Source organism: Pongo pygmaeus, chromosome 16, assembly GCF_028885625.2.
Source record: "Pongo pygmaeus isolate AG05252 chromosome 16, NHGRI_mPonPyg2-v2.0_pri, whole genome shotgun sequence".
Classification (NCBI taxonomy): Eukaryota; Metazoa; Chordata; class Mammalia; order Primates; family Hominidae; genus Pongo; species Pongo pygmaeus.
Window position 1 is genome coordinate 38,103,062 of NC_072389.2, and position 24,518 is coordinate 38,127,579.

A 24,518-nucleotide genomic window follows, 5' to 3' on the forward strand; every position below is an offset into this window, starting at 1 on the left:
GGTGGCGGGCGCCTGTAGTCCCAGCTACTCGGGAGGCTGAGGCAGGAGAATGGCGTGATCCTGGGAGGCGGAGCTTGCAGTGAGCCGAGATGGCGCCACTGCACTCCAGCCTGGGTGACAGAGTGAGACTCCGTCTCAAAAAAGTAATAATAATTGGAAAAGAACAGTAGTCTATGATTTAAATTCTATTTTTCAGTATTAAATTCACATAAGCCTAGTTTCAAAATAATGACAACAGTTTCTCTGAAATAGAATCATAGAAAGTTTCTTTTGCTTCATGATTTTTCTGGATATCTTCAAATTTTACTTTATTTTGTAATGTAGGGGAACATTTAAAACCTTATGAGAGATTTTCTGAGATCAGTAAACAAACCCTTCACATTAAGATGAAGTAGGCTTCTATAGAGCAAGCCTCGAATAATAGCCATATATTTTCTATGAACTGATTATACTAGAAAATATAACCCTCCCACAGGATGATAAAAATAGAAGTTTGTCTTTGTGCCCTTGTACTAAAATCCCGTGTCATGCGGCAAGACAACACCAGCACGTGTGTGCAGATTCTTCTCCAGGAAGGCTTTAGAAGCCTCTCCGCCCAGGGCCTGCTGGGTGGTGCTCACGGTGGCAGTGTAACTGTGCAGGGGATCTTCTACGTGCCTCTCCAGGTCTGTGCCCTTTCTGGGTCCCATTGACAGGCCTGAAATGATAGCCTCAAGTGGCTCCCAGTCTACTGACTTCTCTTTGGGTTTGGCCAATGGGAATGACGGTGAGGGACCAGAGAGTGGGATGAGAAGAGATCAGGCTGTGTGCCCTCAGCTCCCAGCCTGGCATGTCATTATGGACCGGCAGCACCTCCCTGCTGAGGGCTGCAGGTCCTGCCCAGCAGCTGCCTCCACACCACTCAGCCTCCCTCTTAAGTTCTAGTTTTCGATAGCGACTCCTACACCTCTTGCCCCTTCAGGCCTGGGTGTGGTAAAAGCTTCTCCTTGATACTGGCCCCAGAGTAGCGCTCTCTTACTGCTTTTTCTAAACCCCGTCTGTACCTTTGTGAAGGGTCTCTAATAAACTCTCCTCAAATCACTCCATTTGAGTGCCACCTGATTCCTGATTAGTACGACCCTCATTGATACAGTCATATATGTAATTACCCTAGAGAAAATAAAGTTAAGTGTGTTTGGACTAAACAAAGCAAAAGGAAAAAAGTGATCTAACGCGGTTTAGGAAATTTTCCATTCAAGTTTGGGTTACACAGCAGTTTAGCCCTATGCAACTTCCATGCTTCAATTACCTAGAACATCCTTATGCTTTCTTTACTGCTGTGTCTGAATTGCTCTGCTCAGATGAAACAATCATTTCCCACCCTTATGCTGTTCATTCTTACACAATTATGATTTTTGGAAAATCAAATGCGGGCAAGAAGACTTAAATCTCTATACATATTTTCATTAAGGATACGAGTTTTCATCCTATCAGTCAAACACCACAGAAAGAAAATGCTATGAAGTAACCAATGCCCTGCAGAATCATAAGCTGCAACTGTGTAAACGAAAGTTGAAATGATCTCAAGATTCAACTGCCAGTGTGTTCTCAATCACTGGAGTAATTTGATATTATGGAAAAACCTACTGAACCACCCAACTTTGATCTGTTCATGTCTATCAATGAACAGGAATGGAAAGAAGTATTTTTCTATAACCAGATAGATAGATAGACCTTAATGCACACATACACCTAATAAAAACAACAAATAGAAGCCACGTATAGGTAATCTCCAAATATCAGGAAGAAGACAGAGAGGTTTCAGGGATATATACACACACATGCAATTCTTAATATCTTATATACCCATCCTCTAATGCTTTGGTGTCATTTTACAGTTCATGTGAAACTTTCACTTAAATAGTAACCATAACTAGATTCCCATTTCATTTAAATAAATTCAAGTAAAGTTCCTAGGCAGGTTTCCAGAGAGTTAGGTTGCTTTCAAGTTGGCCATGCATTAAATAAAGCTTTGTCTCACAAAAGTGAACGAGTAACTGATATGGTATCTGTACATTCACTCTGCACAAGGTTCCTTTAACTCAAAAGCATTACTCAAAGACAAACAACAAATCAAATTACAGCTCTAGAGAACCATACTCTGCCTCTTCTAGCAACACTGCCAGCTCACAAAATTGTATGAGGACCAACCACCGGCTTCCTCGATTTGCAATCTGCCTTCTCCATCAGGTCCCCCAAGGTTCTCCTACTTCACACACATGCCCCCTTTCATTCATTCCACTGCATTCATCTTTCATCTTTCAGAGGGGCTCGTTAACAATAAGTGTGCAAAGGTTCACTTTAACAGCAAAACCAAAAAGAAAGCCTTCAGCATTACATTTTATAATGAAATAAAACCCCAAATTCTGAGAGTCAACTAAGCTAGAACTAAAAGCCATTGCAGGAAGAGATTCATTCCTGGGTCCCTAGCTTCTTTTCACATTACCTGCTTCAGTGTACTTCAGTCCCACTTTTTCTTCTGCGTCTTTTGTCTTTGGCGGTGGCCAGACAGCTTGAAGTCTGCCAGGAGTCCTGTCATCCTGCTCAGTCGGGCTGTGGTCAGGCTGTTGAAAGAGCAGGCAAATAATAAGTGAAATGTAGTCAGAGCCAATTAATTCCTGAAAAATGACATGCTAACCCTAATTCTGAAGTTAATTTTAATGGCTAGTTGCACATTGCTCTCGTTCACTATAATTGAGATATCTCACTATAGTGTGACCCTTTTCCAGAAGTGTAACGTGATCAGTTGAGGTGAAAATTTAAAACTACAACAACAAAAAAACCTCAAGGCTAAGTATGTATCACACAACCCTTAAAAGATGATTTTTATTATATAATTATTTGAAAAAGCACAAATATACTTTGACCTGAAGATACAGACATAAATGTACTACACTGATGTGCATTTATAGGAATGTTTACAAATGTATCCTGGACTCCAGGATTAACATAAAGACTAATTTCAAGAACATCAGTGGTAGACCAAGACACACTTTTTCAAACATTCCACACTGCTAATTTCCTTTTATTCCTACAAACGAATGAATGAGATTGCCTTCATATTCCAGTCATTTTTATATGGGTTGATTTTTACAACTAGGAGAATGTTATATTGTGCTTGGTTTTTTAACTGCAGTCTGAGAAATTCTGCCAAAGACTTTCATTTTTAACATTTTAACTGAATATTTTAAATATACAGGAGGAATGATGATCATACACTGAATTGATATTAAGCAAGAAATTCTATTTATTGTTCTTCGGATCGTTTAAGATCTACTGGACAGGTACTTGCTCATCTTTATAAATTACCTGTGTTAGTTTTCTTTGAGTAATAACAGCTTCTATTAATTAGATGCTTCCCATGCACTGTCTTTGTTTAATTCTCATAACAACCATATAACCATTTTACTTTCCTCATTTTGCACATGAAGAGATTGAGGCTTGGAGATTATCAAGGTTACCCAGCCAGTAAATGGCAGAATTAGAATAAAAACCCAGGTCTCATTCTAAATCCAGTGCTCTAAATCTGGAAGCCTTCCAACCAATGTGGAACACTCTAATCACACCACAAACACATATTTTGTCAAATGGCAGAGTTTCAAAGGAATGATAGACTTTCTGAGGAGGTATAATTAAGGGGTGAGGAAACCCTGTAAACCTGGGCTATACTTCCATCTTGCATCATTTCCTCATGCTACCTAGTTTTATAAGTGCATTTACCATCAACGTTTAAACTCATGGTGACAGTTACCCTTTCCTACCTGTACATCTTTGTGTACATCCCTCTTGTAATATTCCAGATAAAAATCATGACGCATGAAAAGCACTTCTGGCTAACTCTGTACTCCTTACAGGACAATATAATTTGACTATAATCCTTTTTCAACTAAAAGAATCACTAGCAGGCAACTAGGATTCACTTTGGGAGGAAACCTGGAAAGAAATACAAGCAGCACCATATTTTATGTTAAAATGCAAAACCCAGTTCTACATACACTTTTGGAATCAGAAGGGCCATCCGCTGGCTTAGAATTGGACCGTTCAAACACAGCTCTTAGCGACTCCTTCTCATGTCTCATCTTGCGCTTGAGAGCTTCCAGCTCAGAGGTGTCAGCTGTGGTCCCCTTCCTGGGGGGCCGGATGAATAAGGCTTTAAAAGCCTCCAGGGCTGTCTCTGGCGGCTTTGGCTTGACCTCACCACCCTGGGTTTGGGCTACTCCAGAGCCACTCTGGCTCTCTTGGTCAGCATTACAGCCCATCTCTTCTCTCCTGGGCGACTCAGGGTCTGCTCCCTTCAGTTCAGTTTTGGGCATGTCAATGTTGAGCAGCAGAGAGAGCTGCTCCAGGAGAGTGGGAGTGGCCTTTGGATCAGTTGCCTTCTTCTCACTCTTCACTGTCTGCGGCCCTGCCTGCACTAAGGACTTCTGCACAGGCTGGGTCAGTTTGAGCAAAGCTAAGTCCCCATCCTTTGGTTTAATTTCTGTGATGGTCTCTCCTCCCTCAGCAGTAGCCCCCTTCTTCAGCACACGAAGCCCACTGAAAAAAGCTGGAAGTTGGAATGACTTCTCTCCAGAGACTTCTTTTTTAGAAGAGGCACTCTCAGTGACACCAACACTCCAATTCTGGTTTGTTACTGCAGGTAGGACTTGGGACCCTTCTTCTCCCACCTGGTCCTGGCTGGGGTGACGCTCTGTCTGAAGACCACCATTGCCAGCTTCCAGTTTGCTGCTCATCTCAGGTGGAATCCTTTGAGGATCTTCTGCACAGAGCTCTGCACCATTCATTTCCCCAGTGACAGTATTTTCCCTGAAACCTCCCGGGTTTTCTTTGGACTCCTGAGATGGCTCAGATAAAACAACACTAGGGAACTTTGGGCCATTGGTGCTGCTTCCCTCCTCTGGCTCCTGGCCACCATCATCAGAGTCGGAATCACTGGTGGTGTGCACGAGGGTCCCACGAACACAAATGACATTGTCTTTTGTCCCTTTCAAAGTAGAGAGTGGAAGCAGCTCTTGAGCAAGGAGAGATGTCCCTGCTTCTTTTCTCTGACTTCCCTCTGATTCTGTCTCCACCCTTGCAGTTTTCTCATCATTTCCGAGGTCAGCTGAAACCCGAGACCCTGCTTCCTGTGGATCCAAGCCATTGCTGGAATCATCCTGCTGAGATGTGGGATCCACGTCTAAACTGTGGAATGCTTTCAGCACAGCATCTTCCTCTTCTGGATTCACAGATTCTAATTTACTCGTAAACCCAAACAGGGATTTCATAGAGAACTTACTCAGGATCGACTGAGCCACTTCAAGTCCGGCTTCTGGTTTTGCTGGTTCTGAGACATCACTGCCATCCAGAGAATTATCAACGTTCTCCATGTCTCAGTAATGCCCTTGGTGGAAGTTCTGACTTGTGTTACCTTCTACTGCTCTCTCAGTTTATCCGCTCCATCTGCTCTTAATTTACAGGATAGAGAGCAACAGGACCCGGGAGTCAGGCTGTCAGCCGCACAGCAACACACTTGGTCTCTTTCAGGTCACAGTGCCCTCCTTCCGGTTTGTGCGATGATGTGTGCCAGGGCAACTGTGAAAAGTCTGTGGAGTTTATGCCCAGAAGCAGCCGAGGCCGCGCACCTTACTACACACAGACCAGGGAGGCTGCTCTTCTGAAACTTCCGTATTTATTCCCAGGGACAAAAGCCTTTTTGTCATAGGGAAAGTCAGCCTGCCCTGTAATCCCAGCCCAGGACTTCATGAGGAGCTCCGCCCCAGGCCGGCGGTTCTCCTGGTGGCATTCAACTTCCTCATTGGTGAGCAAGTGAAGGCTTCTGAAAGTGCTGAGCCGGCAAGCTGATCCTGACGGCACTTAGCCACTGCCCAGCAGCCTAAGGGAATCAGAAGTGAATCAGCAGAAAACGACTGAAATACTTCTGACACAGGCCTTCTTTTTCATCTGGATTATTATCAAAGAGGCCTGGGGCATCCAGGCCAAAAAACTAGCAGTACACCCAGATTAGCAGTCACTTACAAAGCCGCAATCAAGGAAACAAATTAAAGAAAGCAATAGATCATCTCAAAAGTGCCTAGAACTCTCAAAGTAGTTAATTTACTGCCCTTGAAGCTTTTTTTTTTTTTTTTAAGTGCTTTCTTCCGCTTCCCTGCAGGTTTCATCTGGAATGCAGATTTTAGCTCCTAAGCCCGTGAGGGAAAACCCACACGACTGGTTTCAGATGACTGCTGTTTTAGCTGTGCCCTGGCTGTCTCAGTGCTCTACAAACAGGTACTAGGCAAGCACGCCCACCACACCCAGTGTCCACCAGCAACAGGGTGGCAGAGTAAACAGCCCAGGCTCCGCAGGAATGATTACCCTCTACACTCCCTGTGCCAACCGCAGGCTTCTTTCTGCTCAGCAGCTGTGACTTCCTGGCAACCTTAGAAATCCTGGCAGCAGCAGGACACCCCTCTCCCCCTTTGGTGTCCCAGCCAACTAAATGAAACCTGGCATGACACAGTGTAACACACAACCTGCCCTATTAGACCAAACAATTCGAAGATCCCCAAGGATCCGCGTTCTCCTAAAGGGCAAAACACCTGAAAAGTCTCTATCAGTTAGATCTCTATCACAGACCCAATTTGCCTAAACAAAAACAGGACAGACAACACAACCTCCAAACATCAGCCCAGTGTAGTTTCTACCACTCTATTTATATGCTGGGAAGCTGGCAACAAAGGATGGGGGTAAAAATTGCAGCCCTGTTTCCTAGCTGCATAGCTGCCTCTTGGGACAGGCTCCCTATCTATCTGAAGGCCTCAGTGTTTTCCAAATCCAGTCCCACTCAGCAGGCATGCAGTGAGTGCCTGGGATGGACAGGACACTGTTCTGGATGGAGAGGCAAGTCAAACTGGCTGAACAGTAATTGCCATCTCTCTTTGAGCAAAGGTCCAAGAAGATTGTGGTCAAGTGTTAAACACAAACAGTAATTCCTTCCGCAAAATGGAAATGGTAGCCATAAGGAAAATGACAGTCTTGCTTTATCTGCAAGAGTGGGTGGCTGCATGTCACACATTGATAACTTGAGCCATGTTCTTCAGTACTAAAAACAATCTAAGTATTGATACTGAGAAATTCTGGTTGCCAAAATACATTTCTAGCAATGTATTCAAAAGGAACGCTCACACAAATAAAAACGCATCATTGCATCCCACCAACCACTAAGGGAAAGTAAAACACTTTCTAAATCTTGATTTGATCTTGTGTTTTAAACAGGTACTTCTCTGTTTGCTCCTCATCATAGTATTTTTGGAGATTATTACCTGAGGCACACTTAATCAAAAAGCCACCAGGACACTGCAGAAAAACTCAATGGTGTCTTTTAAGTCTCAGAACAAGCTTCTTGTCTAGAGGAAATACCCATTGATTAAAATCAGACATCTGCTTCTTCAAGATTGTAGAAAGAAGACATCATCACAACAGATCATAAGATCAGTCTTTTTTTTTTTTTTTGAGAGCGAGTTTCGCTCTTCTTGCCCAGGCTGGAGTGCAAGCAATGGTGCGATCTCCGCTCACCACAACTCCCGCCTCCCAGGTTCAAGTGATTCTCCTGCCTCAGCCTCCTGAGTAGCTGGGATTACAGGCATCCGCTACCACACCCGGCTAATTTTGTATTTTTAGTAGAGACAACGTTTCTCCATGTTGGTCAGGCTGGTCTGGAACTTGCAGCCTCAGGTGATCCACCCGCCTCGGCCTCCCAAAGTGCTGGGATTACAGGCATGAGCCACCGCGCCCGGCCTAAGATCAGTCTTCTTAGGAGCAACGCAGATCATCCAATTCTAATATGGCAGGGGGCCGCGGGAGATGGCACGTATTTGGTCTTTTTTCTTTTTTTTATGAACTGAAAAGACTCAGTTTCTCAGACATAACTAATTATTGATTTCTGGAATAAGCTTCCAGGCCCCTCTATAGATTTGGGCAAAATGGAACAGATGCTGGAAGGGGCAACTGGCCCTTCTGCACCATGGCATGGAGCAGAATTATAAGGTTTCAGTATCCCCTCAATACTCATAGATGCCAACACAATTTCATGGAAAGTGGGGCAAGTCTTTGGTCCCAGGAGATTATTTGATTTCATCCCCTTGGCTCTAGGTAAGTAAGGTATTATTAGGCTCATTTTTAAAGGTAAGCAACCATAGCTGAGAGAAGGTAACTTGCCAAACTTAAACAGCTAGTAAGTGGGGAATAACATCATCTAAGATTTGAGGGTTGACCATGTGCCAAGCACAATTTTAGGTGCTCCACACATATTAACTCACTTAATACAGATAACAACCATATTATGAGCTGTTATTATTATTCTCTTTTTCCTGCTAGAGAACTGAGGCACAGAAAGATTAAAAGTCTTGCCAGTCTACAGAAACAGTGGATGGTGGAAGTATAACTTGAATCCATGCAGTCAGCCTCCAGCATCCACACTCTCAACCACTCTTCTAAAGCCCAGAGGCTCCACTTCCTTCCCTAATAGAAGACCACACACAGCGAGGTGCAAAGGCTTCAGCCCAGTTCATTGGTGGTCTTTACCTGGGATGTCAAGTATACTTTATCCTCTTAAATGACACAGAAGACAAACATCACCAAAAAAATAAACAACAAAACAACAACAACAAAAAACAACAACAACATTATACTGAGGATGACTGTTCTTTTCTTTTGCATAACTTGGGGAAAAATCTACAAGTTTTCTTAGGAGAAAATGGAGAGAGAGGAAAGAAAAATCAAGCGAAAATTCCAGTAAACCTAGCTGGCCAATCTACCTACCACAGAAGAGACACAGAATCCTCTGGGCTCAAACATATCAAGGTTTTCCAGTTTGCCCCTACCATTCTCCTTCATTTATGAAGCATGACTTCTATTAAGAAGACTTCTTCATCCAATGTCATTAATGAGCACCAACAATGAATGAGTTTGTGAGGACATAAGAATGAAGATACCCCTGCCTTCCACCTCCATGAAATGTGTAGTTTAGTTGGAGATCTTTATTTAGAAGGAGGAGACTCTTTTGTTTATAGACTGTAACCAAGGACTTTATCCCCCAGGTTCAGTCTAATACTAATAGCTGGACCTAAAACAATTTTGAATGAAAGCCAGCAGTGACCATCTAAATATGAACACGAGTAAGAGGAGCACAAGTAAGATTCAAAGAGATCTTTTGAACACTGACTCTTTCAAGCCACTGGTTCTCATGACCATAAAAAATGTTACCACTGCTGGTCACTCAGGGAATAAGAGTGTTTCAGATTATAATATTCAAATAAGCAACCTACAAATTCAATCTAAATTGGTCTTGAAAAATGAATCTCTTTAAAGCTTTAACATTTTCAGGGAGGAAAATAATCACTTCTCTTTGACATTATCTCAATATCCATGTGCTGAAATAAGCACCTATTACACAAAACCAGCAGAAGCGAAGGCTTTCGTCCTTTACAACCTACTACTACCTCAACTCCTCAACTGATTCTCTTTTGTCCTAACCTCAAGATACACAAACTCTCTATTTGCCACATCTGTGCAAAAAGGATCTTCACCAAAAACCAACCAAACAAACAAAAAACAACCCTATACTGAGGATGGCCATTCTTTTCTTTTGCGTAACTTGGGGAAAAATCTACAAAAAGTTATCTGTGCCAGATTAAAAATGATCCACCTCAGACAACACAGTTTTGAACTGTATGGGTTCCCCTATACCATGTGTTTTCAACCAAAAGAAGATGGAAAATGCAGTCTTCATGAGATGTGAAACCTGCATATATGAAGGGCTGACTTTTCAACTTTTCCTGTAAGTGGATTCTCAGAGCCTACTGTGGGACTTGGGTATGAGAGGATTTGGGTATATGGGTGATCAATCTTCCAAGTAGATGGAGAGACAACTCTAAGTCAAAGGACACGTGAAAAATACGTAGCATTTGACCTACATGATATTCTGTTATAACTCTTTGTTAAAAACAATCAGTACCTAGCTACTTAAAAATGTGAGCATAGTATTTGTGGAGAATTTACTAGCAGTGAATTCTTCATGTTTCTCCCATCTCGCTGTCCTCTCAGCTGTACACAGATTGAAGCTGGAGCCAACTGTACCTCATGGCAAAAAAAACATCAGTCTAGGCTGGGCACAGTAGCTCATGCCTGTAATCCCAGCACTTTGGGAGGCCGAGGCAGGTGGATTACCTGAGGTCAGGAGTTCAAGCCCAGCCCGGCCAACATGGCGAAATCCCATCTCTACTAAAAATATAAAAATTAGCCAGGCATGGTGGTGGGCACCTGTAATCCCATCTACTTGGGAGGCTGAGGGAGGAGAATCACTTGAACCCATGAGGTAGAGGCTGCAGTGAGCCGAGATGCGCCCCCTGCACTCCAGCCTGGGCAACAGAGCAAGACTCCATCTCAAAAAAAAGAAAAAACAACAGAACATCAGTCTAATAAGTGGATACTTAGTGAGGTAAGAACAATTGCAATAAAAGGCACATTATCTCCTACAGGCAGTAGAGCCTAGCTCCTCGACTTTCCTAATATTAGAAAATTGGCAATAAAAATTTTTAAACATCATTTTGCAAAAATTGGACACTGAAAGAAACTTCCTAAGGGCCCCCTTACTCTTTGTAGCACTTCTCGCTATTACTCAGTTTGGATAAGTCACCCCCCACATTCTCATCAGACTTCAGAAAGGCAACGTGAAAGTAAAGCAAACAGGATCGCATCTCACTGTTAGGCTACTTAATTGTCATGATTCTCCTTGTCCAACTTATTTCAAGTTCTGGGCCTGATTTTAATGACAAATTGCTTCTAGCTTCCCAAAGTAGTTCAAATAGCTTCATGTGAAAACTGTTTGAAACAAAAAGTAGAAAGTGTAGTTAAACTGAGTAAGGGTAAATAAGAGTGAGGAAACTATTTCTGCAGGAGAAGAAAGTTAAGAGCAACGCACTAGGAAAAATAAGTTCTGAATAAAGATATGGGTAGGTTAATAGGTGAAGACCTGGTTTCTTGGTTCAGGAAGTGTGTTTGAATTCAACAAATGGCATCTTGAACAAAAGGGGAGAGCTGAGGAAATTATAACATCACAAGGAGTCAAAAAATGTCTGTAAAATGAGGGGTCGTATAAAAGGAGTACAAGATTATGGAATAATTTGGGTAGAATCCAGTTGTTGTAAGGTTGAATGGGACCTTAGAAATAGGAGAAATTACCTAGCTTGGTTTATTTATTTATTTATTTATTTTGAGACAGGGTCTCACTCCGTTACCCAGGCTGAAGTACAGTGGCACAATCACTGCTCACGCAGCCTTGACCTCCCCTTGCTCAAATGATTCTCCCACCTCAGCTTCCTGAGCACCTGGGATTATAGGTGCGTGTCGCCACGCCCGGCTAATTTTTGTATTTTTTGTAGAGATGGGGTTTCACCACGTTTCCCAGGCTGGTCTCAAACTCCCGGCTTCAAGTAGTCTGCCCGCCTCAGCCCCTCAGTGTACTGGGGCTACAGGCGTGAGCCACTGCTCCCGGCCTGACTTGACCTTTTGTTTTAAAGATGAAGGCATTTGAGGTCAAGGGAAGCTAAACAACTGGTACCAGTTCATACTGCTCAAGTGCAGCACCCAGATGGGGAAAAAGGCATCCCATCTCCTGTTCACCCACATCACATCACCCTGCTGCTATGCTGTGGGATCTTACCTTCTTCCTGATCAGCATCTTCGTTACACTCATTTTCCACATCTTTGAAATGGAGACAACACCTTGCTTCTCTACATAATTCACAGGAATATAAGGCCAAACGAAAGAAAAAGCCAGAGATACCCTTAAACATCTAGTTTTGTAGCACTTTCCCTGCCTTCATGCTGTGGCGTTCCTCTGCCAACGCAACGCTTACAACAGCCTCTCTGGGTCACCCCATCAAAAGCCTGCAACTGTTTTTACTAATTGGTTAAAAAGAAAACAGGCAGCACCTGCCTCTTGCAAGGACCCATCCCAGTGATTAAGGGCTTTTTTTCTCGTTGAAAAGTCTTAGAGTAAAATATTTCTAAGACTGGTTCCACTGGGCAGTATCAAAGCTTCTGTGGAAATGGATTGAATATAGATAACAAACTAGAAGAATCTAAAAGGAAAGGAGAAAGGCTGGGACATCTTGTGAAGCTTGAAAAAAGGAAGACAGCAGTGGGTATGTAATCTTGTGATGACCAAGAAATACAGGCAGTGTGCAGAGTTAAGAACAGGACCTCAGCCAGGTGCAGTGGCTCACACCTGTAATCCTAGCACTTCGGGAGGCTGAGGCAGGTGGATCACTTGAGGCCAGGAGTTCAAGACCAGCCTGGTCAGCATGGCGGAACTCCGTCTCTACTAAAAATTCAAAAAATTAGCCAGGCGTGGTGGTGGTGTGCGCCTGTAGTCCCAGCTACTCGGAAGGCTGAGGCAGGAGAATCGCTTGAACCTGGGAGGTGGAGGTTGCACTGAGCCGAGATGGTGCTACTGCACTCCAGCCTGGGCAACAGAGCAAGACTCTGTCTCAAAAAAAAAAAAAAAAAAAAAAGAACAGACCTTGAGTCCTGGGCTTACACCATGCTCCACTCCTACAAGAGACTTAACCTGGGGCAAGTTATATATAAGCTCCCTGTGCTGCAGCTCCCTCACCTGGAAACTGGTAAGAACAGTACCTACACTTCATGAATTGTTACGAGGCATACACTATTATGTGTTTGGCCCTCATCAATAACCTGCAGTAAGTAGGATATGTTTTCCTAGAAAAGGAACAGCTTCCTTAGAGACATCAACCATCATAAACAGCATTCTCATTATAAAACAAGTATTTACTGATGAACAGCCCAAGCAGGAAGTTTTCTTCTCCCAACTCCCTCTGATATGCACTTGGGCAGAAGGACTACATACAACACACCTCCGCACGCCCCAGCCACAACCATGCCACAAGGAAACTGAGCTCCAAAGAAAATTCTTCCAAGGGATCCCTTTGGGTGTGTGTTTCAGGGCCAGTGTTTTTTGGATTGGATTCTTCCATCTGTGTCACTTGAAGAGAGTAAAGTTTTCTCAAGCGGCCACTGCATAAGGTGACAAAGTTTGCCCTGTTCTTTATTTTGTTTCCCAAGCTCCAACATGATTTTTAAATCAACTCAGTTATTTGAGAGAAAAAACAAATCCATGAATTTGGGGTTTCTTCCATCTTTTTCTCATGAGAAAAAGCATGCTGAAAATGAGACTAAATGCCTTAGCACTGACATTTTCCCTTCTTTGGGGAAGGACTCTTCTGAGACAATGAGGAAGACTGGGTCCTCCATAGCAGAGCACCAGCCATTTTATTTATTCATTTATTTTTGGTTTTGGGTCAATTCATTGGACTTCAACAGTGCTGCTTCATTACAAATGAAATAAAAGATTACAGAAATGAAAATCAACTTTGAAATAGTTATCACATTACTGGCTAGAATCCTACTGTCAAATATTTCTAAGACTGGGTTGTTCCACCAACCAGTGTCAAAGTTCCCCTAGAAATGGATTTAATATTGATGACAAAGTAAAATAATGTAAAAGGGGAGAGAAAGGCTGCGACTTCTGAAGCTGGGGGGCGGGGGATGAGGGTTGGTGGGTAGCAGTCTTTAAAGTACAGAATTTCCTGGGATGTTTTTCAGAAAAGCTTTGAGCTTTCCCAAAGTGAAGGCATAATATTGCTATTCCGTATGGCTAATGACAGCAGAAGGCATGAAGTCTATGGAGAAAGCATTTCATTGTGACTAAGTTGCTCCTGATAAAAGGTGAAGACCTGGAATTTATTAGACTACTTATGCCTATTGCTGCCTATATTCCCTTCTTCTCATGCAGTAAAGCAAGGCAGTTCATGGCTACCGCTATAACTTTTTCTTTTCCTTGTTTAATTTTTTTTAAAGTAAAAGTTATCTTGAGAATATTAGTTCGAACTCCAAAGATCCAGGTATCATTTAAAAATATTTTTAAAGGGGACAAAAGAAAAATCTAGGAAAGGTGGGTATTTACTTAAAAGAAAATGAAGATCGATGGCAGGAGCATGCATGCTGTTCCAAGTAGGCACCATGCTCGGTTCTTTACCCAAGTTTTCTTGCACCCTAATCCTCTCCATAACTCTATGAGAAAGATGTCATTAATTGCATTTGACAGATTATTACTATCCAATGAAACTTTCTGCAATAAAGCCAGCATTTGCACTGGATCCATCTGATTCTAAATGTTTCTTTTCATGACAATAAATCAAAAAAACTATGGTATTTTATAACAGTTTTCTTTCCTACTGAAACACAGGAAGGGAGGCAAAATAGATCAGCTGGTTACCCAGAACCAAATGGCTACTGAAATTAGAAGTTTACAGAGGGTAGAAAAGTCACAAATGAATCCTGAATCAGCAACGATTCTTTGATCCTAATACCCACATGATTCATTCAAACATTTAAAGAGAAAACTGTTGAAACAAATGTCAATGCACTAAAAGTGCAAAGGAGAAAGTAAGTCAGGCATTGCCACAGCTATGATCCAATTTTTTTGAGACGGAGTCTCACTCTGTCACCTAGGCTGGAGTGCAGCGGGGGCAATCTCAGTTCACCGCAACATCTGCCTCCCAGGGCGCAAGCCATCTTCCTGCCTCAGCCCCCTGAATAGCTGCATGCCACGTGCATGCCACCATGCCTGGCTAATTTTTGTTTTGTTTTGTTTTCTAGAGATAGGGTTTCTCTATGTTGCTCAGGTTGGTTTCAAACTCCTGGGCTCAAGCGATCCACCTGCCTTGGCCTCCTAAAGCACTGGGATTACAGGTGTGAGCCACTGCGCCTGGCCCATCCTTTTTTTTTTTTTTAATATATATATATTTTTTTATTATACTTTAAGTTCTAGGGAACATGTGCACAACATGCAGGTTTGTTACATATGTATACATGTGCCATGTTGGTGTGCTGTACCCATTAACTCGTCATTTACATCAGGTGTATCTCCTAATGCTATCCCCTCCCACCTCACCCAACTCCACAACAGGCCCCGGTGTGTGATGTTTCCCTTCCTGTGTCCAAGTGTTCTCACTGTTCAATTCCCACCTATGAGTGAGAACATGTGGTGTTTGGTTTTTTGTCCTCAAAACAGTTTGCTGAGAATGATGGTTTCCAGCTTCATCCATGTCCCTACAAAGGACATGAATTCATCAGTTTTTATGGATGCATGGGAGAAAATTTTTGCAATCTACTCATCTGACAAAGGGCTAATATCCAGAATCTACAAGGAACTCAAACAAATTTACAAGAAAAAAACAAACAACCCCATCAACAAGTGGGCAAAGGATATGAACAGACACTTCTCAAAAGAAGACATTTATGCAGCCAAAAGACACACGAAAAAATGCTCATCATCACTGGCCATCAGAGAAATGCAAATCAAAACCAATGAGATACCATCTCACACCAGTCAGAATGGCTATCATTAAAAAGTCAGGAAACAACAGGTGCTGGAGAGGATGTGGAGAAACAGGAACACCAATTCTTAAACAATTAAAGAGAGAGCAGAGAAAAAGTAGAGGCAACAAGGCTATGTCTTTGAAGAGGGACATATTGGGGTTTAGCATGAGATATTACTAGTCACAGACTAGTTTTTTGTCACTTGAGGCAGGTTCTTTAACGTCTCTAAGATAGCACCCACGTGTAAAATGGGAAAAATAATACTTAACTCATAGAATAGTTCAAGAATTAAATGTGCTAATATTCTTAACCCAGTGCTTGCTTAATTCCCCACAGAAGCTAAATAAATGTGACCATCATTATTATGGAGCATGTGCAGATGGTGGGGAGAAACCATGTTTCCATGGTTTTGAAATGTATTCACTATTGCCTCCATGTGGTACATCATTTTAATTGGAGATTTAAATAAAACAAGTATATATAGGACTACTGTCATGTTCAATACTTTAAAAAGCCTCACGAAATATTCTGAAGAAATGCTGTAACAGTTCCTAGAATCAGTCACATACTTTCTATAGCTGGAGAAGGAAGTTTATGATGTTCATATGCAAGACACTAGCAGCTGCAATCCTTAATGCAATTTAGAAATAATGATACTAATAAATTGGAATTGCTTAACTAAAATCTGTAAAATCCAAAAGGCAACAAAAAAACAACTGGGCCATAAAAACAGGAACTTTATGTTAATACAGGAGTGTTCACAAACAGTCAGTATGCAAAGGCTACTGCATTTCAAATTCTAAATAGCTCATATGGGATTGTAATTTTAACCACAAAGTCCCACCTTCATCCTGGAGACAGAGAACAAAAAAATGTTTTGAAAGACACACATGGAGTATAAATGACGTACGTAGCAAGAGACCAAGGTTGGAAGATACCATGTGAGGCTCACAGCACTGTAAGTTTAGTGAATGCAGACAGAACCTTAAGCTTTTGAGACAGAAAAATGAGGGTAAGAAATTGGAACACATCCAAAGGGGGCCAAAAACAATCACGTGAATTTTAGAGAAAATAAAGTATTTTAGTGGCAATATTTCAATTCACTTAAATACAATTCCTAGAAAAATTCCTCATCATTTTATATAAAATTCAGTTCTATTTTGTGATCTCTCTGGCTTTGAAAGTATAATACAGAGTTTTCTCTGTATATACCCTCAAGAGTCCAAATTTTATATGAACAGCTATGATATTTCTCATCAGAATAGAAGAAAAAATAAGAACATGTGTTATCAAGATCAAAGAAAAGCAAATTTCACAGTTCCATTAAGCACTAAGGTGATGCAATAATTTAGCCAAGTTTATTATTCTTTTTATTTTATAAAGAAAGCTGAGGCTGGGCACAGTGGCTCATGCCTATAATCCTAGCACGTAGGAAGGCTGGGGGAGGGAGAATCACCTGAGATCAGGAGTTCGACACCAACCTGGCCAACATGGTGAAACCCTGTCTCTACTGAAAATACAAAAATCAGCTGGGCATGGTGGCGCCCGCCTGTAATCCCAGCTACTCGGGAGGCTGAGGCAGGAGAATCACTTGAACCTGGGAGGCAGAGGTTGGAATGAGCTGAGATTGTGCCACTGTACTCCAGCCTCGGTGACAGAGCGAGACTCCGTCTCTAAAAAAGAAAGCTGAGCTGTTAGCAGATTTGCCATTATCTTTCAATTTGTAGAGAAGTTTGAGAACTGGTTTAAGAATTTGTGATCAGCAGAAAATAGAAATTCTATTTAAACATGATAACCATCCTTCACATCAATTTCCAAATTTGTACTAATTTGAGATAACTGGTTAACTTGCATGTGAATTAGGAAATAAATCAGATTACTTTTTTTTTCAACTGCTTTATCATGATTTAAAGCGATGAGGAATTTGTAAAAAACAAAATGATTTTCCAAATTGATCAGTTCATCCCTCTGAACTGTTCTTTTCATCTGGATAATTTCTTGATCACTTATCATACCACCAACAGACACATGATCTCTGTCTCTCATTCTTTTTCTCTTTCACACACATACACAGACATGTACTCACATATACACAAATGAACACACTCCATCAGGAAACAAGTTACTTTGATATTTCTAAATTCACTCCACTTGCAAGTACAAGTCACATTGTCATGAATATCCTAATGATTTGGTTAAGCCATTCCTATGGCCTGTAGCTTTAAGGGGTAGACCCTTTCGTTGGCTTCCATGGAAACACCACAAAAATGCGGCCCTCTCCATGTAAGCAAAGACACAACAGGGAGCAATCTGTGCATTTATTGATGTTGAATCTAATTTATGCTGTGAAGTTTGTTACTTAGGAGTGAAAGAAGGTGGAAGGACTGAAATCTGCTGGTGTTCCTGTAACTGAGTGCCTAAATTTTAAAGTTTTATTCTTTTTTTCTTTTTTTTTTCCTCAGACACCCCCTCACACTGCTAGTGCATTTAATTATATGTCTGCTTAAAAGTTCCAGAGACTGGCCGAGTGCAGTGGCTCATGCCTGTAATCCCAGAACTTTGGGAGGCCAAGGCGGACGGATCACTTGAGGTCAGGAGTTCAAGACCAGCCTGGCCAATGTAGTGAAACTCCATCTCTACAAAAATACAAAAATTAGCCGGGCATGACGGCGGGTGCCTGTAATCCCAGCACTTTGGGAGGCTAAGGCGGGCAGATCACCTGAGGTTGGGAGTTCAAGACCAGCCTGACCAACATGGAGAAACCCCGTCTCTACTAATAATACAAAAATTAGCCGGGCATGGTGGCGCATGCCTGTAATCCCAGCTACTTGGGAAGCTGAGGCACGAGAATAGCTTGAACCCAAGAGGCAGAGGTTGCGGTGAGCTGAGATCGCGCCATTGCACTCCAGCCTGGGCAACAAAAGTAAAACTCCGTCTCAAAAAAAAAAAAAAAATTCAGAAACTAAATCTTGAAACAGTACTAGCACCTGTGGAAATCTCCCCCACCCGGAGCTTGCTTCAAGGCTGCAGTTGAGCCCAAGATGATGAGATGATGCAGGCCCATTTACCAGATGTGGCAATAACTCAAGATAAGCCACTGGGACAAGTCACACAGATGTACACTGCCTCACCCCCTGCATGGAGGGTACTCCATGGCAAAACTTCCCCTTCTTAAACCCTTGCATTTCGCTTGGAAACTTGAAGCGGTTCCATTAAGACGAGAGCCTGGACCGTTTTCTCCACGGCTAGCTTTGGTTTATAATAAAGTCACTCTTCTACCATACCCCCACCTTGCTAAACTGGTTTGGCAGGCAGCAAGCGGCTGAACCTGCATTTGTAACATTTCCAACAGTATTTCACCATTAATTTTATTTTTTAAATGTTAAAAAATCGATATACATATTTTGGGGTACATGTGATATTTTGATAAAAGTAATTAGAACATCCATCACCTCAATCACCATTAATTTGAAAGGCCCAGGATACCTGGTGCACGCCTGAGGAACCTAGTGTCCCATATTAGTAGCTGCAGAATTTTTACTGGATGAGTTCTGTGGAGTAATTTTGGTTGTAGTTCTAGCTGTCTATTTCTGAGCCTGGATGCCAATCCTTCTCACTGGTTATGGGAGCGAATCCCCATCCATTAAATGAATGTCTTTTGTTCTTAAATTAAAAAGAAAACAAGTAAGTCCAGAAGTAGTGGAGAGGTAGAAGGACTTAACATTTAAGTACTTGAGTCTAGACTCAGATCTGGGTTTAAATCCTGCCCGTGCCCTTGCTTATTTGTACAATATGTATAATAACACCTCTAAGGGCAGGGTCTGGCCTTTAGGAAGTGATCAATAAGACATGGAGGTTCTTATTACCATTTAGACAGTCAAGGTTGGGAGTAGCCTTGGTAATTACATCCAGGTTCATAAGATACAATTACTAGGAACAGGATGCTGTGTCTTCCCCAACCAATTAAGCCAATTCAGTAAAAAACATGCAGGGCCTCACAGATGAGAAAGGGACTGTGACGAGCCTTGGAAACCAGAATCAACAAGAAGAGTTCAGGGGTGTGTGTATGTGTGCGTGTGTGTGTGTGTGAAGAGTTCAGGTGTGTATGTTGTGTGTGTGTGTGTGTTTCAGACGGAGTCTCGCTCTGTCGCCCAGGCTGGAAAGCAATGGCGCAATCTCGGCTCACTGCAAAGTCTGCCTCCCATTTCAAGCGATTCTTCCGCCTCAGCGTCCCGAGCAGCTGGGATTACAGGTGCCCACCGCCACACCTGGCTAATTTTTGTGTTTTCAGTAGAGACGGGGTTTCACCATGTTGGTCAGGCTGGTCTCGAACTCCTGACCTCAGGTGATCCACCTGCCTCGGCCTCCCAAAGTGTTTTAAAAGCTGGCATGCAAAATCCTATTTCCAGAGAGTATTGCCACCAGGATATAATCCTAATGACTACTTACCTGTTTCTGCTTTTCATATCTTTGTTTTCAATTTCAGGCCATACCTCTTTTCAGGGTCTTTTCTACCCACCCATGTCTTTGTTTATAGACACATTACAAACTATTCTCCATGGTGAGCATTCCTCTCCAACGGAATCTTCAGGAAACTGCACTTGTTATAAGAATTTAGGCCCCAATGCTTCTCTAGTCTCTGACTATATTCAGTTGCCTTTGATAAATCTGGTTGAAAGTGCCCTAGGACCTGAGATGCATGGCTAATGGTAGCTCCTAGTTCAGTGGAACATAAAAAACTGCCCCTTCAGGCTAACTTCTTAATATTCATGTCCTAAATGGGCACTCCGGGGTGACTGAGGTTTTGTCATATATAGATGCTACCCAAGGGCAATTCATACATCTGGATCTTGTTTCAAAAGTAATATCTAGGAGTGATGGGGTTAGTTAATAAATTATAGGATACTCAGTTAAATATGAATTTCAGATTAAAAAAACAAATGATTTTGTAATGTAGGCATGTCCCATACAATATTTGGAAACTTCATGGCCCAAAAGTGGAGCTGACAGAGCTTTGGGTTCGGTCTTTCCAGAGCTTTGTAGTTTGCCCATAATAGTCTACAGAATTTGCTTGACCATGATTTGCAGGATAATTACCCAAACAGAGCTTCCCTACACAGCAGTCTAGCATCTACACCAAAGTACTAGTTATGTGATATACTGATATAATGAGAAATATACTGTATATTTCGTCTTCATCTGGCTCCTGGACAGAACTTCTAAAACCCTCATAACTTCTTAAGTGATAAGAGCCATACAAGTAGTAATAATATTTGGATATACTCAAATATATTCAAATATATATAGAAGTTGTAATACTTGTTTTTTGTCCTCAGCTTCTGAAACAGCTCAGAAACAATAAAGGTGAAAGAGGCATCTTTTGTTATTCAGAACAAGCCCCTTTCAACTACACTTGAGCTTATGTTAATGAGGTGACTTTTAGAGGATGGGAGGCTGCTTGCCAAGGGAACCAACCTTGTGATGAGGGTTGGCATTTTGGGTCCCAACAACTCACCTCCAGGAGGGTAGAGAGGCTAAAGGTTGAGCTAATCACCAATGTAATGAAGCCTGCATAAAAACCCTACCCAAAGAAGTTCTGTCTCCACAGGGACAGAAGCTCTTGTGCTCGGGACCCTTCCAGACCTCACCCCATGTATCTCTTGATCTGGCTATTCATTTGTATCCTTTAAAAATATCCTTTGTAATAAATTGGTAATGTCAGAGACGTTTGAACCAGAGTGACTTCATCTTGAATAGGGGATGGGTAAAATAAGGCTGAGACCTGCTGGGCTGCATTCCTAGTAGATTAGGCATTCTTAGTCACAGGATAAGAAAGAAGGTTGCCACAAGATCAAGGTCACAAAGACCCTGCTGATACAGGATGTGGTGAAGAAGCCAGCCAAAACCCACCAAAACCAACACAAAGACCCTGCTGATACAGGATGTGGTGAAGAAGCCAGCCAAAACCCACCAAAACCAAGATGGCTACAAAAGTGACCTCTGGTCATCCTCACCGCTCATTACATGCTAATTATAATGCATCAGCATGCTAAAAGACACTCCCACCAGTGCCATGACAGTTTACAAATGCCATGGTAATGTTGCGAAGTTTGCTTATATGGTCTAAAAAGGGGAGGGACCCTCAATTCCAGGAAATCCCTGCCCCTTTCCTGGAAAACTCATGAACAATTCACCCCTTATTTAGCATACAATTAAGAAATAACTATAGGTATACTCAGTCAAGCAGCCCATACCACTGTGCTCTGCCTATGGAGTAGCCGTTCTTTTATTCCTTTACTTTCTTAGTAAACCTGCTTTTACTTTATTGACTTGCCCCAAATTCTTTCTTGTGTAAGGTCCAAGAACCCTCTCTTGGGGTCTGGATCAAGACCCCTATCTGGTAACAGTAACAGTAAATTGTTTCCCTGGGTTGTACAAGTTATCCTAACAAATTATTGAACCCAAAGAAGGGGTTATAGGAATCTCCTATTTGTATCCAAGTTGGACAGAAGTTATGGGTAACCTGGAACCTACTACTTGTGACTGGCATCTGAGGTGTGGCAGTTTTGTGGGACCGAACCCTTAACTTGTGGGATGTGGCTACAATTCCAAGTAGATCGTGTCAATTGAATTGAATTGTGGGACATTTAGTTGGTGTCTACAGGGAATTGCAGAATTGCTTGTTACAAAAAACACGTACACTTGGTCTCAGAATGTCAGAAGTGTTGTGAGGGTAAAGGACTTTTTTTGTTGTTGTTGTTGTTGTTTTCATTTAGTTTGTTAAATAGATGCTCCCAGAGTCTCCATAGTGATTGTCCCACACCAACCCCACCTCCTGCCATTCCCCCAAGGAACCCCTGAGTCTTCCCATAGTTTAGTAACTAAAAGATGAACGCCCAGCTAAATGAGGGGACTTAGTAACAGCCCTAGCCTTAACACCAGTGTCCATCCTGACTCACGGATGCCAACTCCCACCAATTATTTCAAGTATGAAATGTTTTACCTTTCATTACGTACTAATGAGAGTCAGTGTAGCCACAGAAAAAGGCTTAAGAAAGTAACATCCTGATGGTGACGCTGCAAGTCAGGTTTAAAACTGGAAGCACGGCAGTGCTGGTCCAATGTCTCAGGCTGATCAATATATTGCTTAGAGTCCAAAGCCCACCAGAGGAAAGGGGTTTTTGTGAGCTGCTAGTCATTAATAGCAGGCTAATTTCTTCTTCTTTTTTTACTTTTTTATTTCTGTAAGCTATTGGGAAACAGGTGGTGTTTGGTTACATGAGTAAGTTCTTTAGTGGTGATTTATGAGATTTGTACCCATCACCCAAGCAGTATACACTGCCCCAGTTTGTAGTCTTTTATAGGATACACACATTTGTTCTAAATAAGTAAAATCCTTTCAGATAGAAACCTTACCTAGAACATCAATATTTAAACATATAGGAGTCAAATCACACTGTCCAAAGAGGGGAGAAGGGCTTGAGGTGAGGAAGGAAACACAGGGCCCAAACTATAAAAACTGTTGACTCAGAAAATAATCTAAAGAAACTATTTTAGTTTTATAATTCTCATTAATGAAAAACTAAGCAACATACTAATATATACTTTTTAATTACACAGTATTTATATATACAAATATATATTTATATATCACACATATGTATTTATACATAAATATATTAAAATTATACATATATACATATGCATAATTTATATATCATATATATGTAACATAAAATATATAAATGTATAAAACCCATAAAAGGCTAGTTCAGGAAATAGGCATTTTTCATCTAGTGATAAATATCAAAAACCTAAAAATACTTATAGAAAAGAATCCACCTCCTAGAATTTTATCATAAGGAAATAGTCCTAAATAATGGGGGGGAAGGGCATAGGAAAAATTGTATTTGTGGTCACGCTATTTTATTTCCAAATAATGGTCTTATTCCAAAACTGGAAACAACTTCAATATCCAATAACAGAGAAATAATTAAATAAATTTTGGCATATTACTTCGTGGAATATTAATCACTAAAAACGCATCTATAATGAGCTTGCAACAGCCTGGATAAGCAGCATAAGAGTAATTGTTTGAAAAAGAGAGGAGGAGACCAGGTGCAGTGGCTCACGCCTGTAATCCCAGCACTTTGAGAGGCCGAGGCAGGCGGATCATGAGGTCAGGAGATCAAGACCATCCTGGCTAACACGGTTGAAACCCCGTTTCTACTGAAAACACAAAAAATTAGCTGGGTGTGGTGGCATGCGCCTGTAGTCCCAGCTACTTAGGAGGCTGAGGCAGGAGAATCGCTTGAACCCAGGAGGCAGAGGTTGCAGTGAGCCAAGATTATGCCACGCTGCGCTCCAGCCTGAGCGACACAGCAGGACTCCATCTCAAAAAAAAAAAAAAAAAAAAAACCAAGCAAAAACAAAAAAGAGGAGGTTATAAAATCTGGCATGCTTTTATGTTTAAAAAAAAAATCTCTCATTGAAAAACAAACCATACTTAAGTGAAAAAATACAAAAAAAAATTATCAAATTGTAACAGTCGTCTTAGCTGCTAAGATTATGAGGTTTTTTTTTTTTCACTGTAACTATGTATTTCAAATTTTCTATAAGAATTGTGTAGGATTTTTATAATTGTAAAAAATTAAGTAATCATTTAATTTACAGACGAAAAGGAAAACCAGAAATACACAGTTTAGCCAATTTTAAAAAACACATAAACACAGTATTTTTAAAAAACACAGAAGAAAAAGAAAGTAGCTTTTAAAAATCTACTTCAGCACTTTTACACTGTAGGCCTGCTGTTTGCGGCAAATGCAACTTAAAGTAATGGACCAACAGATGTCACTGTTACACTTCCTACTTTAAGCATCTCTCTCAAGACATACAACTTTACATACGGGAACAAAACCAAAAACTTTACTAATTCTCATGTCATCTCCTGCAGGACTGCAGTTTTCTCATCTTTCAGCTTCATTTCTAAACGTCCTTTTGTAATATCTGGAATGTTGAATGCTGTTCTAAAA

The 24,518-nt window shown here is 41.5% G+C and overlaps 1 protein-coding gene across 3 annotated transcripts in view; it reads right to left on the reverse strand.

The window, feature by feature from the left end:
• The window catches only part of FMN1 (formin 1), a 442,344-nt gene that overhangs the window by 309,716 nt on the left and 108,110 nt on the right, over positions 1-24,518 (reverse strand). Inside the window, exons 1-2 of one of the 3 annotated variants that reach the window (XM_054450472.2) lie at positions 4,035-5,987; positions 2,486-2,603 (exon numbers count right to left, since the gene is read on the reverse strand). The exons of 1 other annotated variant lie outside the window; for it this stretch is intronic. In XM_054450472.2, the coding sequence (XP_054306447.1) occupies positions 2,486-2,603; positions 4,035-5,408 (1,492 nt within the window). In that variant the 5' untranslated portion in view covers positions 5,409-5,987. Of the gene's footprint in view, positions 1-2,485; positions 2,604-4,034; positions 5,988-24,518 lie in introns of those variants that run through there. One more of the 3 variants, XM_054450470.2, reaches the window with a different exon arrangement.